Raw genomic sequence first — 17,873 nt, forward strand, 5'->3', positions numbered from 1 at the left:
AACAAAACATCAAACCATATTCAGCAGTGGGTATAACTACATGCAGACTACTGATTTAATTGAAGCTGTTTGTTATATGGCAGCAAAAAATTGTCATTTCCAAAGTCTCAGTTTGGTAACAGGTCACTTCAGAAATTGGAAAATTTGAATTGGGGGGGGGGGGGGGGGGGGGAGAAATATAAAAAAATCAAAATATCTATTGCATGTGGGATGAAAAAAAAAATATGTCAGTCAGAGAAGTGTATACTTCAGGTAGTAAAGAGCTAAAATCTCATGATCCAAAAAATTTCGGTCATTCTGGAGTACAAGTAGTAACAATTTGTTGTAAGAAGAAGTAGAACTTAGCCCTCTTAATATACAACAGGTCTATGGTATACATAGTAAACCGACAGGCACATGTCTTTACTAACGAAGCGGGGTTAAATAACAGTGCAAACTTCAAATTCATTGCAAAGTTTGATAGAATTTGTAGTTTTTGTCTAATGAGGAAATACAGCCTTTTCCAATTTTAAATACAAATTGTTTAAGTTCTTTCACTTTTAATTAGTTTCAATTCTGAAAGTTTTAGCCAATTGTAACCAAGTTTGTCTGTTAAAGGTTTCAGGCCATTTGAACCAATAATACAAGAATTACAGAAAGATCTGGAAATGCAAATTTATCTGAATCTAGTTCCAAAGAGATATCTCATCCAAGCATAGTCAAATTTCAATGGTGTTCAACTCATTCTTCTGCTACGTGAGTTATGCTGGTGTAAGCTAAACTCTGCCATGGTAAGTGAACAAATCATTGTGCTCCCTTGGCCTGGAGCATAGGCAAGCACACAGCTTGTGGAGCTGGGGACGCTGACTTGTGACAACAGGAATGATACGGCAGAGCACCACTTTCACTAAGATCCCTAGCTTGTCAGTTCACCTAATCATGCCGTCCTTTCCTCCTGTACCTGGTTTAGCTTCTCCAGAACTAGGCCAGTCCTTTCTCCTCCACCACGCTCTGCAATCTTCCCGTGTTTCTGCTTGAGTGCCCGCTGAAGCCAGGAGGAGGTCCACAGTGATGCTAGGGAGTGCTGAAGCTGCGATGTTTGGTCTACTAAATCTCTGTGTCAGTGGTACCCTTTAGCAGCAGCAGAATTATTTTCTAACTGTAGAAGCTGAATATAATATCACTTACTTAAACTTCTTGATTTACTGTCTACTTGCGATACGTTGGGTGCTTATTTGAGCCATAAAGCCAGTTCTTATTCACTGCATTGATGCAGTGGAATACCCTTCTACTTACATTGTTCAGCGGCTTGCAGATCAAACTGCATAATTTAATAGCCAAGGGACCTGCTGAATTTTAACTGGCTTTTTGAAAATTCTTTTTAAATGAAGATGCACGCTTGGTTGATCTACCTTTATAATTTATACATCCAGCTGTGAACCTCTCCAGCTCTGCTGTGAAATTCACCAAGTGAACTGGATACTGTAACTTCTGAAATTTTGCATACTTTGCTGATCAAGCTGCTTATTTTATAGCCAGAATTTCACACAAAGATACTTTGTTAATCAAACTGCACACTAAACTGATAGAGGCGGCACAGTATTTCAAGACATATGCCTCACCCCAAATAAACACGCCTTGTTAAATTTCTCACTTACTGTTCTAGATACAAAACGTACTGCTTAAGGCAGAAAGCACTTGTATGAAAATTTTATTTTACAAACACGAATAGATCATTAATGTGTTTGTTAAAGTTTATCTAGAGCAAGTAACAAGCATTCAACATCATGAAATTTCATCTATTTCTCAACCATGTAGAAGAAAATAATAGTAAGACTTCTGTTGTGTTTAGTCAGAAAAATTGTACATGTTGGCTAAGACAAATTTTAAGATGTTAAAAAGAAGCTATGCAATTTGAAAAGAGTTAATAACAGTGAAATCGGTGAAGTGGCATGGCTGACTATCAAGCACACTTGAATAAAGGTTTCCAGAATTTCTTTTTCCTGAAGCCTTTTCACTGGGAAAGGTTTAATTTTCACTACTTGGAACTCTGACTGCTGTGTGTTAGTGCTTTTAAAGTTGAGTGTTCAAACACTAGATTATTCTTGACATGTTATAATAAAAATACAGCATATGCAATGTAACGAACATGATATTTGTCTTACAAATATGCCCATAGTTTCAAAATGCATGTCCACGTATTGGAAATATCAGTGACAGCAACTTAATGGTGAGGTAAAGAATGCTTCCACACATGAAATATAGAGATTATTTTGTAAAATTAATTAATTTGTGGGTGAATTTCCAGGATTTGTCACTAATGGTTAGATATAATATATTAAATTGTTATAATTTTTATTGAAATAAGGAAATATTAGAGAAGGGAAAATAAGCGAGAAGGCAGTACTCTACGATTCAGAGAAATCCATCTTTCTGTCTTATTTCACTGCTCTAAGTCATAAAACCAATCCAAGGACTAGTCATCATTTACTTCATAATCACGTACTTCTTCTTTTGTATATGTCTTAAATGATTGACCTATATTTTCATTACTTTCAGTTAATATTTTTTGATTCCTGTCTCCTGTGTATTGTCTTGCTGAAACAGGTTACCTGAATTTTTTTAGTATATACAGTTAGAGTAAGTTATGGATTTGTAAATGATCCCGTATTTCATTAGGGTTATTTCTGTCCTTTTCATTACACAACCTGAAATCCTGTTCTTTTTTTTGACCAGTAACATCTTTTGTCTTCAAGCTGCTCACCTAGGACTTTGACCAGTAACATCAAGCTGCTCACCTAGGAGTTTTTTGACCAGTAACATCTTTTGTCTTCAAGCTGCTCACCTAGGAGTCACCTAGGAGTCACCAATGCACGTAGTATGGGCAATAAACAAGAGGAGCTGGAAGCCATTATACAGCAGGACGGCTACGACTTGGTCGCCATCACAGAAACGTGGTGGGACAACTCGCATGACTGGCATGCTGTCATAGATGGCTACAGACTCTTTAGGAAAGACAGACCAACAAGGAGAGGTGGGGGAGTTGCTCTATATGTGAGGGAGCAACTGGAATGCATTGAGCTTGGCCTGGGGGCAAGTGAAGAAGGAGTTGAAAGCTTGTGGGTTAGAATTAAGGGACAGGCTCACACGGGTGACATTACGGTGGGTGTATACTATAGGCCACCTGACCAGGAGGAGGAGGTTGATGAGGCCTTCTACAGGCAGCTGCAAGCAGCCTCACAGTCACAGGCCCTGGTTCTCATGGGGGACTTCAACCACCCTGACATCAGCTGGGAAGACCATACAGCTAGGCAGGCGCAATCCAGGAGGTTCCTACAGAGCATCGATGATAACTTTCTGATGCAAGTGGTGGAGGAACCAACAAGGAAAGGCACGCTGCTGGACCTCGTGTTAACAAACAAGGAGGGACTGGTGGAGGACGTGAAGGTTGGAGGTAGACTCGGCTGCAGTGACCATGAAATGGTCGAGTTCAGGATCCTGCGTGGAGGAAGCAGGGCGATAAGCAGGATCAAAACCCTGGACCTCAGGAGGGCTGACTTTGCCCTCTTCAAGGAGCTACTGGGAGGAATCCCGTGGGCCAGGGCTCTCTAAGGCAGGGGGGTCCATGAGTGCTGGTCGCTTTTTAAACAACACTTCTTCCATGCACAGGAGCAATGCATCCCCCTGAGAAAGAAATTTAGCAAAGGAGGCAGGAGACCTGCATGGTTAAACAAGGAGCTTCTAGCGGAGATCAGGCAGAAGAGAAAGGTGCATGGAATGTGGAAAGAGGGACAGGCCACTTGGGAAGAGTACAGAAACGTAGTGAGAGCATGCAGGGATGCGACGAGGAAGGCCAAGGCTCACCTGGAATTGAAGCTGGCAAGGGATGTCAAAAACAACAAGAAGGGCTTCTTCAACTACATCAGCAGCAAAAGGAAGGCTAGGGACAACGTGGGGCCGCTGCTGAATGAGGAGGGTGTCCTGGTGACGGAGGATGCGGAGAAGGCAGAGCTAATGAATGCCTTCTTTGCTTCAGTCTTCAGTGCTAAGACTGGCCCTCAGGAATCCCAGGCCCCGGAGGTAAGAGATGAAGCCTACAAAGAGAACGACTTTCCCTTGGTCGAGGAGGACTGTGTGAGGGATCACTTAAGCGATCTGGACGTCCACAAATCCATGGGCCGGTCAGCCTCACCTGCATCCCGGGAAAGGTGATGGAGCAGCTTATCCTGGAGGCCATCATGAAGCAAGTGGAAGAAAAGAAGGTTATCAGGAGTAGTCAGCATGGATTCACCAAGGGGAAATCATGCCTGACCAATCTGATAGCTTTCTACGATGACATGACTGGCTCGGTAGACGAAGGGAGAGCCGTGGATGTTATCTACCTTGACTTCAGCAAGGCTTTCGACACAGTCTCCCATGATATCCTCCTGGGGAAGCTGAGGAAGTGTGGGCTGGATGAGTGGTCGGTGAAGTGGATAGAGAACTGGCTGAATGGCAGAACTCAGAGGGTTGTCATCAGCGGCGCTGAGTCTAGTTGGAGGCTGGTGACAAGTGGTGTCCCTCAGGGGTCAGTACTGGGCCCAGTCTTGTTTAACTTCTTCATCAACGACCTGGATGAAGAGTTAGAATGTACCCTCAGCAAGTTTGCTGACGACACCAAACTGGGAGGTGTGGTAGATACACCAGAAGGCTGTGCTGCCATTCAGCGTGACCTGGATAGGCTGGAAAGCTGGGCAGAGAGGAACCTGATGAGGTTCAACAAGGGCAAGTGCAGGGTCCTGCACCTGGGGAGGAACAACCTCATGCACCAGTACAGGCTTGGGGTGGACCTGCTGGAGAGCAGCTCTGCGGAGAGGGACCTGGGTGTCCTGGTGGACGACAGGTTAACCATGAGCCAGCAGTGTGCCCTGGCTGCCAAGAAAGCCAATGGAATCCTGGGGTGCATCAAGAAGAGTGTGGCCAGCAGGACAAGGGAGGTTCTCCTTCCCCTCTACACTGCCCTGGTGAGGCCTCATCTGGAGTACTGTGTCCAGTTCTGGGCTCCCCAGTTCAAGAAGGATGAAGAGCTACTGGAGAGAGTCCAGCGGAGGGCTACAAGGATGGTGAGGGGACTGGAGCATCTCCACTGCGAGGAGAGGTTGAGGGAACTGGGCTTGTTCAGCCTGAATAAGAGAAGGCTGCGAGGGGACCTTATAAATGCCTACAAATATCTGAAGGGTGGGTGTCAGGAGGATGGGGCCAAGCTCTTTTCAGTGGTGCCCAGTGACAGGACAAGGGGCAATGGGCACAAACTGAGGCACAGGAAGTTCCGTCTGAACATGAGGAGGAACTTCTTCCCTCTGAGGGTGACGGAGCACTGGAACAGGCTGCCCAGGGAGGTTGTGGAGTCTCCTTCTCTGGAGATATTCAAGACCCGCCTGGACAAGATCCTGTGCAGCCTACTGTAGGTGACCCTGCTTCGGCGGGGGGGTTGGACTAGATGACCCACAGAGGTCCCTTCCAACCCCTACTATTCTGTGATTCTGTGATTCTGAGTCTCTGAAACCCTCAAATTTTTCTAAACACGACTAGGATGAATACATTTTTTTTTATTCTAGTTCACTAGTAAACATACTAAATGCAAGTTCTGCCAGGACCACACTTTTAAGCTTTTGAAGTACTGAAATTTTATTAAAAATTTCTACTCGTTGTCATCTCACTCTTTAGTCTTTATCTAGAACGTAAACCACCAGTTTTTATTTCATTTTTTCATAAGAGGAGGAATAGGAGCTTTATCAATAGTGTTTTTTAATCAGTACTACCCTGATTATTCCTTATTATCTAATATTAATCCAACTTCTATTAGCTATTGTGTACAGTGGCAAAAATTAGAAAAAGAGTCTCCACCAACAACTGTCTCAATTGCACCGTCTCAGAGGCTCACTTCAGTAGCTTAAACATGAGTAAAACCCCCCTGAAGTACTATAAAATCCTTGGCAGTACCATCATCTCTCCAGCAGCTTTCAGGAGGGAGGCAGGCGTCTCCTCTCCGAGTAGCTTTCTTCTCAACATGTTTCATTTCTGTACTCACACCTGTTCCTAGATCAACTTTGTCACAGGCAAGGGGCTGTCAGAATTTCTCAAGTGCAAAAACTTAATGGATTTTCTTTCCCCTTGTCAATCTCTCAGTTTTTAATTAACTCCAGTCTAATGTCATTTCTACTAAAAGGATATTTATAAAATATCTTGATATTTAATTTGCATGTTAGGGTGTTTATTTTCAGTGTTCTCTGGTGAGTATGGTAATTTTTCATGTGTTATGATTTGAGCTGCTCTAGGATGAGTTCAGATTTACTTTCCATTTTCTTAAGAAAGTCTATAAAAAAAATAGCCTCAAAACATACCATTTAGAGATTTTTTCTTTTTGTTCATGATTCCATTGCTCTCCTAGACACAAACAGCTTATTCTATCCTAGACCAATGTTATAACCCATAATTTAAAAAAAAAAAAAGTTGCACAAATGCCAGCAAACCTTGTAGTGGATATTATTGGGAGTTTCTTGTGGATGGCACATTTGCATTCATGTTCCTATGAGCAAAGCTCATGTCCATATACTAACAATTTTTTCACCTTTTTTCATTAGTATGTTGGATTATGTCTGGTGTGTAAATGTAGGATTGACTTAGCTTCACAAATCTGCAAGGGCTTATGCTAACAAGGAAACATTTCAGAGGAAGAGTTATGTTAAAATTTAAAATAAATTACTGTTATGTTGGAAAGAGTCTTGATGACTTAAAACTTAAAAAAAAACCCCTCAATTATTTTCACTCAATTTAAATGTATCAGTTTCAATAGCAAAACAAGTAGAGAAATTCCAATGTGAACATGTTTTAAAGTGATGACTGAAGATTATAAATATTTTACTGTATTTCACATTTGAATTTCTTCACCTATGGCATCATTAATCACTTTCCTGAAGGGACTGAATTTAATTACAGCAGAAATTTCAGTATTGGGTAAATCTCTACTTAAGACTTGTAACACAAGATCACTTTGGTTCAAAAATCTACTGTGTAATTAATTGTATTTATGCTGTTCAACTCTGTTTTCCCTGATATCAAAAAGCATCTTGGCAAAGAAAATTACATTATTGCTGGAATAAATTGACGGCAATGAATCTAACACGCTTTTCTGTACCTTGAGAGTCATCTGACTTCCCTGTTCAGGGAACTATTACACATATCCCTGCTCAGGGATTATTATACACAAGAGACTTAGCAGTTTAGACAAGATAATAGTAATAGAGAAGTTCTGAATGTAACACTAATTTTCAGCTATTTGTTACTTCAGTTATTTGTTACTACTTCCTCACCCATAACAATTGCAGTTACTTATCTGTTCCATGAGACCACTGTAGTAACAAACTTCGCTGTTTGTGATGAAAAAAAAAACGCTAAATAAGTGTTAAGTTGTTAAATTTACAGCCACGTTAGACTATTATAGGATTGATGGGAGTATGGGATTCACTTAGCTGTGATAGCTTTGCTCTGTTCAGTTTGATCAACTAGGCTGAAAGAAAACCCTGTGATTTCTTTTTAGGAAAAGCATGAATATTTTAGGAAAAAATATGAAGTAGTTATCTCTGACATCTGTATTGACAGGTTGGCAAGACATGTTTGGGGAATCGCAGTAATTCAACATCTCGTTTGAAGACAGCAGAAATAGAGACAAGCTTTCAGGTACTCTGTTTCTCAGGAATTCTTGGGACTTTATTAAAAGGTCTTGTAAATAATGCAGTTATTTGAAGGATATTTATGTATTCCACGCTAATGCTTTTGAAACACAACTGCTTACTCAGTTCAGACTCTTGACGATACCTAATTGCAACCATCTGTTCAAAATGGCTCCTGGCTGGTAACAATTTGCAAAACTATACAATACTTGAAGAACTGGACTCTGCTAGTAGTCAGATGACTTAATTTAATAACATGATGTCCATAGCCCTGGGAGCAGGAGAGGCAAGAGATTTCCAAAATAATTCTGTATCTGCAATTATGTGAAGCTACATTCAGCCATATTACCAACAGAAAAGTCTTAAGTTGTACATCTGAGCTCTTCGTTTGATAGACCAAAAGAAAAAGATAAAAATCACGTGATTATAAAGCAGCATTACACTTGCATGGTTTTGCACTGTCAAAGATTGTTAAATATGTGTTTTTAGTAGAGATCAGAATCCTTCTCTAGACACAGTTGACAGATATGATATTCTTTTATAGTTGTTGAAGACTGGTACATCCGTTGAACAGAAATACAGCTCTGTGTGCACTATTGCCGTGGATTTGTAACATACTTTTTAATTTGCTCATTTATGTGCATATCATGTATGCAGTGCTGACATTGATGTTATTTTCACCTTCAACAGAAGTTGCACAGCCCTCCATGGATTAAACCCGAAGATAAAAAATCACCTGAAAGAAATGAGAGAAAACTTGAAGAGTCTGTTAGTACAAAAGAAAAAACCCTCTAAGCACTACTGATCTACACTAAAAATGCCCATCACTTGCTTCCATCCTCATCTTCTTTTTAGTCCAGGGGCATGAAATGTACCAGGTTTCTAAAGCATGCATTTTTCACTATTTTATGAATGTTTGTAAATTAGTCTAGAATAGACCAATTAGTACTTTTCAGCAATAATCCAAAATGGATGTTTGAAGAAATGCTTTGTAATACAGTCCAGTTCTCAAACTCTTGTTCTACCTGATCAGTAACTGCATACTATAAATTAATTTCTTCGTCAACAACAGCCATTCTCAAGTATTTTCTCAGTCTGTTCTATTTCATGTACCTTTATGGCAGATTATGTTTTAAATCAAGTTAAGAATTAAGGGGCAGTTAATGTGGGGAAAAAAATATCTGTGTAAACATAGTTGAAGTACAATACAACTCGTAAGAGCAGCTGTAAAAACGGAACGGTAGGGGTCCATTACCTTTCAATAATACCATTTCAAATCTGCTTACTTAATTAAATAAAAGATGTTTGGTGGTTGGGTTCTTTTTCTAACTGCTATCACAACTAGTCCATTTTTGAGCACTGAAGCGTTGACAGAAATGCAGAGTTAAAGGGATGGAGATAAGAGTCATGGCTTTTAGGATCCAAACAAAAATTTTTGCCGGTGGAATGGAGTTACACTTTCATAGCTTAAGTACCAGTCATGGGAAGTCAGTTCCATCCCTTATAATTGTGCTGATCTCAACAAGATCAATACACTTTAAATGGTAAAACCCTACTCTGTCCACTACAGATGGCCTTTGGTCACTACAGCAGAGGGCCTTTTTGATTGGGGTAAGCTCTGTGACTGCTGGTGAAGAGAGTAGAGAATAAGTCTTATGAGGAGCCGCTGAGGCAACTGGGATTGTTTAGTCTGGAAAAGAGGAGGCTGAGGGGAGACCTTATTGCTCTCTATAGCTACCTGAAAGGAGGTTGTAACGAGGTGGGTGTTGTTCTCTTCTCCCAAGTAACTAGCGATAGGAAGAGAGGGAATGGCCTCAAGTTGTATCAGGGGAGGTTTAGAGTAGTTATTAGGAAAAAATTCTTTACAGAAAGAGTGGTCAGACATTGGAATAGGCTTCCTAGAGAGGTGGTTGAGTCACCACCCCTGGAGGTCTTCAAAAGACGTAGATATTGCACTTCAGGACATGGTTTAGCAGGCATGGTGGTGTTGGGTTGACGGTTGGACTTGATGATCTTTGAGGTCTTTTCCAACCTTAGTGATTCTATGATTCTATGATACCTAGGATTCTATCAGTTTCTCATGGGTCATGTACCCTAAGACAATGTTGTAGTTCAGCCTGGCTGAATGCCAGGTGTCCACCAAAGCCACTATTTTCACTCCCCCTCTCAACTGGTCAGGGCAGAAAGAATCTAATGAAAGGCTCGTGGGTTGAGATAAGGACAGGGAGAGATCACTCACCAATTACCATTACAGGCAAAACAGACACAACTTGGGGGAAATAGTTTAATCTATTACCAATCGAATCAGGGTAGGGTAACGAGAAATAAAACCAAAATCTTAAAACACCTCCCCCCCCCCTCCTCTCCTTTCTTCCTGGGCTCAATTTCCGTCCATTTTCTGCTGCTCCTCACCTCTACTGGCACAGGGGGACAGGGAATGGGGGTTGTGGTCAGTTCATTACACACTGTCTCTACCGCTCCTTCCTCCTCAGGGAGAGGACTCCTCACACTCTGCCCTTGCTCCAGCCTGTGGTGCCTCCCATGAGAGACAGTTCTCCATGAACTTCTCCAGCGTGGGTCCTTCCCACAGGGTGCAATCCTTCAGGAACAGGCTGCTCCAGCATTGGTCCCCCACAGGGTCATAAATCCTGCCAGCAAACCTGCTCCAGCGTGGGCTCTCCACGGGGTCACAGCCTCCTCCAGGTATCCCCCTGTTCCAGCGTGGGGTCCTCCCCAGGCTGCAGGTGGGTCTCTGCTCCCGCGTGGGCCTCCATGGGCTGCAGGGGCACAGCCTGCCTCACCATGGGCTGCTCCAGGGGCGGCAGGGGAACCTCTGCTCCGGTGCCTGGAGCACCTCCTGCCCCTCCTTCTGCACTGACTGCAGGGTTGCTGCTCTCATATATTCCCACTCCTCTCTCCCACTACTGTTCCACCACAATTTTTTTTTCCCTCCTCTTAACTATGTTGTCCCAGAGGTGCTACCACTATGGCTAGATGGGCTTGGCCTTGGCCAGCGGCAGGTCCATCTTGGAGCTGGCTGACACTGGCTCCATCAGACATAGGGGAAGCTTCTGGCAGCTTCCCACACACCTTGTCACACACAGGCGAGAAAGCAGAAAGGAAGAGAGAAGAAGGAAGAGAGAATGCTTTTGCTTCTTTGTGTGTATGTTATTACTGGTCTAATTTAGGAATTCATACGCCTTATCTTGTTGAGATACAGATCTCTCAAAAACTGGTGCCGTAGGAACAGTTAATTGCCTGACGCAATGCTATTATGCTTTCTTCTTGCATGAAGTGTTTTAAGCAGTTGTAACTTGTAAACTCTTGCCTTCTTTTTACTGCACACAGCAGCACACTACAGCTTTTACTAGATTGAAAGTAGTTTACTTATATTGGTTTGCTTTTCCTCTCTTTTGAGTCAGTTTAAAAAGCAAATAGACACATTTTTATTTCATTTAGTGATGCGCTCTGCTCCAGTTTTGGCTTTTAAGGTTTTAACTATCCTGCAACAGTCTCGTCCAACAGCTGTCTGTTCCTTGCTGGTGTGAATAATATTTCACCCAGATGCTTTGTAGATGTTCCTCTACTCAGAGGTAGCTGTTGCAGAATGGTAGGTTTCTCTTCCTAGAGAAATTTCAACTACTTTAAAAAGAACAAAAACTCATAAGCTGACCAAATGTTGGCAAAGTACTGCTCAGCAAAGTTGCACTACTGTCAAATAAAAGATTATCCATGTTAAGTGTCAGAAGAAGCAAACTCCTGGCACCAAAATAATCAGAAGGTATGTGGCTTTTCACAATTGATCCTAAAATCAATCATCATCAAATTGTACCTATCAAATACAATATAAATTTGTTTCAGGCAAATGTGGGCCACGTTTTCAGTGAGCAAGAGACTTGTGATCCTGCCATATCTACAGCTGGCGCTAATTTCTAGTTATGTCAAAAACCAATCTTTCTTTGCATATGAGACACCTTAGTTGAAGTATCTGAGTTATCGGTTGAAAATGTCACTTAAACTGTTCCAGTCACCTGTCTAGAAAGGACATGGATCTTCACGTACGTGTCCCAGGGGAATGAGGTAACCTGGCCTACTTGGCATTCATTTCACCTTTCTGAAGAATTCATCAGTGCTGACAGCACATCTACTAATGTTAGAACTGCTTATTACTGCTGTGTCAAGAAGTGGCTTGGGGTTGGTGTCCACTGCATGAAGAAAAGATGCCTTGTAAGTCAGCAACTGTATAGCGGGGGAGGTGGGGGGGAGTATAACATACATTGAACCAGTGAACGGTTGAGTAGCCCCCTGCTTTTCGGGAATGTGCATAATTTAATTGGTATTTCACCACCAGATAATTAATGTAATAAATCTGTTTACCATCAGAAACACAGCACAAAATATTGGGATGGGTGGGGTGTTGTGAGGTTATTTTTCATTTGTTTTGTTTTGTTTCCAAAAGATTTATTGTTAGAAGCTTTACTCTAGCGATGGGATTGTGGTCTGGGATATGTTTGCATGCATGTGTGTTTTCACTTTTGTACATCCCTTTCCCTAGGTGACTGTGGAGATCAGGTGAGACAGAAATGACTAAAGGCATATTGGTGGGGAGAATTAATCCTCTTGCTTTGATTAAAGCTGTAGAAATCAGTTATGGCTAATCTGAGGATTACTTGACTACCTTCAGATGGGCCATCGATTGCCTCTTTTTTTCAGAATGATTAACAGTTTCACTTCTTGAAGATGCTGACTGGGGGAATCCCTGCTTATCTTCATACCTACTATATTTAGACTAATCCACATGATACAGAATTTAGAAAAGTAATGATGGATAAATTAATCTTTGATCTGTATATGTTGTAGATATATCTGATATATTTTGGAGGTATGGCTTAATAAATATTACTATTCTGAAGAGTCTTGTACTGAGAGGTTGGTATTCATCTGAAGTGAAATCTATCCTTGGTAGTTGTATCTCAGACAACTAAAGTTCAAAAACTTTTTAACATCTTTTCAGTTTGAAAGGAAATTTCTTTTAAATTTATATGTGGACTAAAAGAAAATAGTGTTTTAAAGAGGATGTTGGAATGTATAAGAGTTTGTGTGGTAAAAGTAAAGGATTTTGAAAAGAAAGCAAAGAACTCCCTCACAATAATCCCTCCAAGCACTGCCATTGCTTGACACTAGCAGATGTGTGTATATTTTCCCTCACTGGATCAATAACCATTCTTTCCTTCCAGCCGTAATAGTGAGTAGTTTCACATCCCAGCGCTGGGACGAAGCTAAACAGACCTTTGTATTTCCTCTGTTTCATAGTTACTCAACATTATAAAGAACATGGTCATAAAGGAACTTCAGTTTATACGATTTAAGTCACAGTCACGCTTACTTGGTCTCTCTAGAATACTCTCCAGCTCGTTTATGATCAGGTTCAGAGAGAACCGTGTCACTGGGCCTGTTTCCCTGTGCGGACTCGTCATACCGCAGGGCAGCACATCTTAAGAAAATGTTTTGTAATTCCATGCGGTTGCCTGGCAACCAGGTCATGGACCGTATCCTTCTCTTTGCAAATGAGAATTATACATAAGGAGACAAAACACTTTTCTATTAGATATTCCAAAGTTTAGCAGTTAAAAACAATTTAATTTCCAATTTAAGAGCAGGCCAAACATATTGTCTTTTCAAAGAGCATCAGATGGATTTTAGATTGTTTCACACCTTTAACTTCCATTTCAATTTTCCTTTTGCATAATAGACTTCTCTGAATGAATCTCTTCCTGCCCAGCTATATCTATGTGCATATGTAAGCATACGTGCATATTATGTGTATATACATACATTTAGATGTAAATATGCACATACATATATGAGTGTGTATGTAAATTAAAAATTCTGGAGTGAAATTTCATCCACGGTCAGATTTTACTTTGCTTTGTGACTGAAAGGTGTTCACTTTACCAAAATGACAAAGATCAAGGCAATGCCTGCTTATGAAAGTAGCACACTAAATTCCTCTAATTTACTTGTTGAAAAGCTATCAAAATGTTTAAGCTTATTTGTATTTAAAATGGGTCATTTACTTCAGTAGAAAATGGTACATCATTTTGCTTGAGTTATTTGCATTAGATTTTATTTCTGTTTTAATTATCAGGATGCATAAAAATAAGTCTTGGTTCTTCTCTGCATAAGAATTAAGGTAGTTAAATCCAGCCCATTGTTGACATTTCATACTGATTTTTATATCCATAGGGCAATTTTCTTTCAGTTATGCAATAAGCTGTGAAGCTGGCAAATTATTTTTCAGAAATAATGGGCTATGAAAAGCCAAAAATTACAGTGGTAGTCCAGTTCAGATGCACATGTTAGAAAGTGGCCAGAAAGACTGACTTTTCTATTCAAACAGTTTACTTCAATATGAACAGAAGATGCTCTCACTGAGTCTTAGAAGATTAAACTTAAGATACATTGAGTTCTGTGTCTCTGCCTGACCTTGTGGCTTGGAGAAAGCTGTCTTGCTCTTCTGTAAGTACTTCAGTAGAAATGATGCAATACCCTACTTTTTATAATATGAATATGTCAATATGGGATAAGATAGTTTAATTCTTTTAAGTCAGATCCTCAGAGTAAAAAACGTTATAGAAGGATATGAAATATTAGCACATTTTCTTTGCTTGTTGAAAAAAAAAATCAAATTTGATTTCTTAAAAGGAAGATCCGGAAATGGGCAGATTTCTGGAAAAAACTCAAAAGAGTTAATAATAGCTAGAAATACCTATTTTATTTGTCTGTCTTCTGTTCTACAGATTTTGCACACTCTTTTTTCTATATATGCTGTCAAGGTGTCTATAAGAAAAATTCCCATTTTGGCTCCACTTAAAAATGCAAAAGAAAACCATTTCATCATAAAAATAGATAGCAAAGTCTGCATTTACAATCCTACTTGGTAGTTGCCATTTTATTTCACTTTCAGTGTTCCCTTTTAGGTTGACCAAGCAGTCAACAGCAGTTGGCATACTTGTGATTAAATATATATTACAATGCACTGCTATGCAAGATTTATTTAAATTAATAGTTTAAAAACCCCAAACACACCTAAAATATTAACCATACCCAGAGATTGCTAACCTGTTCTTGCCTTAATTCGAGACATGAAACAACTCATGTCTAAAGTAAATCATACATATAATTACCAGACATGCAAAACTTTAGTGAGAGTCATTAACTATGATACAGGGGTTGTAAGGGACCTCTGGGGATCTTCTAGTCCAACCCCCCTGCCGAAGCAGGGTCACCTACATCAGGCTGCACAGGACCGCATCCAGGCGGGTTTTGAATATCTCCAGAGAAGGAGAATCCACAACCCCTCTGGGCAGCCTGTTCCAGGGCTCCATCACCCCCAATGTAAAGAAGTTCTTCTTTGTGTTCAGTTGGAACTTCCTAAGCTTCAGTTTGTGCCCGTTGCCCCTTGTCCTGTTGCTGGGCACCACTGAAAAGTGTCTGGCCCCATCCTCCTGACACCCACCCTTCAGATATTTATAAACATTCATTAGGTCGCCTCGCAGTCTTCTCTTCTTCAGGCTGAAAAAGCCCAGCTCCCTCAGCCTCTCCTCGTAGGGGAGATGTTCCAGTCCCCTCATCATCTTTGTAGTCCTCCATTGGACTCTCTCCAGTAGTTTCTCAGTGTTCTTTAACTGAAAATATTTTTTCCTTACATTTACTTCAATGCTTTCACCTTGATTTACACAGGAGAATGATAGTGTCCCAAAATTCTTTATACACTGATTCAGAAAAGCAAGCACAATAATGAGAATTTTATTTTTCCACAACATGTTCAACCTTGTACTACAGCAACGATGTAGTGATCTCTTTGTACTTTATCATAATCAATAGTTCAATTTTATAGATTCGTGTATTGTAATTAACACTAATTGCAAGAGTTTAGAATTATGTATTGGTAATTAGTGACCAAGCTATGTTGAACTAAATGAAAGGAAACAAAAGCGACCGTTCATTTGAAATCATTGTCAGAAATGTACGGGGGGGAAGCTTTCTGATTATGTACAGATAGGGGACACATCAGAGAAGGTCAGAAGAAACCATTAACCAAAATTAGCAAAGTATTCAAAAAATACAGAGGGTCATAGGCTCCTCTAGGAAAATGAGGACAGCTTTTATTTCAGGAAATTTTTTTAACTCTGCATAATCTACAATAGAATCAAAAATGGTGAACAGAGACAAAATCCACTTTGGTGGACTTTGATTTCATCAGCCACATTTTTCAAAGTGTAAAATTTCCTGTCTTGCAGATAATGGAAAAGAAACCCCGAGCAATATACTCGTGACAAAATAGATAACCTTGACATGTGTCTAGTCATTAGTAAGGTATAGAACTGAAAGGGGTTTTTTTTATTATTAGGGTTTTTTTATTATTTTTATGTCTGGGGGAAAAAAAAGTTCTATTTTCCCTGAGTTTACATTGGACAGGAGTTAAATTGTTTTGTCTGAAATTAAAGGAGAGGTAATATGTTGGGTAGAAGTCCAAAATGGAAACAGCAACTCTAATAACTAAAGCTTGGAGCTTCTAAAAACAGGGCCTTGTGATTGGAAGTGTTGAATGCTCCTAAAACTGGCAGGGCTTCCATTCCCGGGGACTGGAGATTAGGTTAACACAGGTAGTATCAGGTCTGCTATTTTATTCATGCAATCCTGCCAGTTCGCAGGTGTACCTGAAAACAGATGAGGAAGGTTGTTGATATATTGATGCATGTAGGTGTATATGCATGCATCTTGCAAACATACTGCCTGGCTCTATACAATGCTTAGTTGGTGAATATTTAACTAAAACAATATAGTAGTTAGCAAATACATGGATATATTTGTCAAGTATATATCTCATGTTGTAGCTGTAATTTAGTAGCAATATTTTTTATTAAAGTGATGACAAGCAATTAATATTTTGACATCTCAAGAAACACTTGGTTAAACATCTGTCTTTGTCAAGTATTGACCTGTAGTATAAAGTGATGTAATATTCAGAAGAATTTCATTTTATGCATTGGATAATATCCTCTCACTTTCTTCTTCCTGTCTTTCTGTCTTTTCCACTGTCAACTTGTCGGCTAAAGTGTCAGTTTCAAGGATTATGTTGCTATGAAATCCTGCTCTAGTGGGGGCGAGCACAACATTGACAAAAGACATTATCTGCAGGTACGTTTGTTCATATTCCTCAGGTCACTGAAGTTGGCCTACTGATTTGGCACAGGCGACGCTGGCTGAGGAGCTGACATCCTGGCTGAGGTATCACGTCGACCTGTTAGTGTTGAACCCCAGTGTTACTGTGGGCTCCATGGCAGGCGTAGTTCTACGAAAATACTGCCGTGGCACTGATTTTGTAATTAACAAAAATGTTAAACAGAATTGAATGTGGTAAGCAGTAGTTTCCATGTTGTTCTTTTCTATGCAAGCCTTTAAAACTACACAAAGTATAACTGCCTGTTGGCAAAGTTAACAAAAAGTGTTCAGCACACTTTCTTCAGTGCCTATTAAACAAGGACAACTTATTTACATCTTTCCTGTGATACAGGAAAACGTGCTGTTTAACATGTATTCACTTACTCTCAGCTTTACAGATTCATAATTCATTGCAGCCTTGGTTGCCCTTCAAGCGAGCAAATTTTTGAGAAATGCAGTGGAAGGTATCATCTAAAATAATAAAAATTTTAAAATAGATCACAATTAATCAAAGAATAAAACCCCCAAACAAAATCTAGACTTACAGATGTCAAAGAAAGAGTTGATTACTGACTGAAATGGGACCTGCATAAAGTAGGTTTTAAAATTCAAGATTGTTTTAGGATCCCTCAGCCAGATTATTTCTTAACCATAGAATTACAGTGAAGCTTCTGGGAATAAATGTTCTGTGATGACCTGAAGTGAAGTACAAGCATTAGAATTAACATATACCAGTTATATTTATAAGCCCAACAATAATATATATTATATATTATCTATAAGTATATAGTAACATAACATATATACTATAATATAGAACATTTATATAGCATCTGCATTTTATATTACTTTTGTATATAAAAGTTATATACTTATAATAACATATATATCCACCCGTATATTATATTATATTATATTATATTATATTATATTATATTATATTATATTATAGAC

The 17,873-nt window shown here is 39.8% G+C and overlaps 1 protein-coding gene across 1 annotated transcript in view; it reads left to right on the forward strand.

Annotated features, from left to right (window-relative positions):
• Positions 1-9,020, forward strand: part of LUZP2 (leucine zipper protein 2) — a 212,505-nt gene extending 203,485 nt beyond the window's left edge. The window contains exons 11-12 of the mRNA XM_075425668.1: positions 7,621-7,698; positions 8,382-9,020. Coding sequence (XP_075281783.1) covers positions 7,621-7,698; positions 8,382-8,486 — 183 coding nt within the window. The 3' untranslated portion in view covers positions 8,487-9,020. The remainder of the gene's footprint in view (positions 1-7,620; positions 7,699-8,381) is intronic.
• The last annotated feature ends 8,853 nt before the right edge of the window (positions 9,021-17,873 follow it).

Source organism: Opisthocomus hoazin, chromosome 7 (genome assembly GCF_030867145.1).
Source record: "Opisthocomus hoazin isolate bOpiHoa1 chromosome 7, bOpiHoa1.hap1, whole genome shotgun sequence".
Classification (NCBI taxonomy): Eukaryota; Metazoa; Chordata; class Aves; order Opisthocomiformes; family Opisthocomidae; genus Opisthocomus; species Opisthocomus hoazin.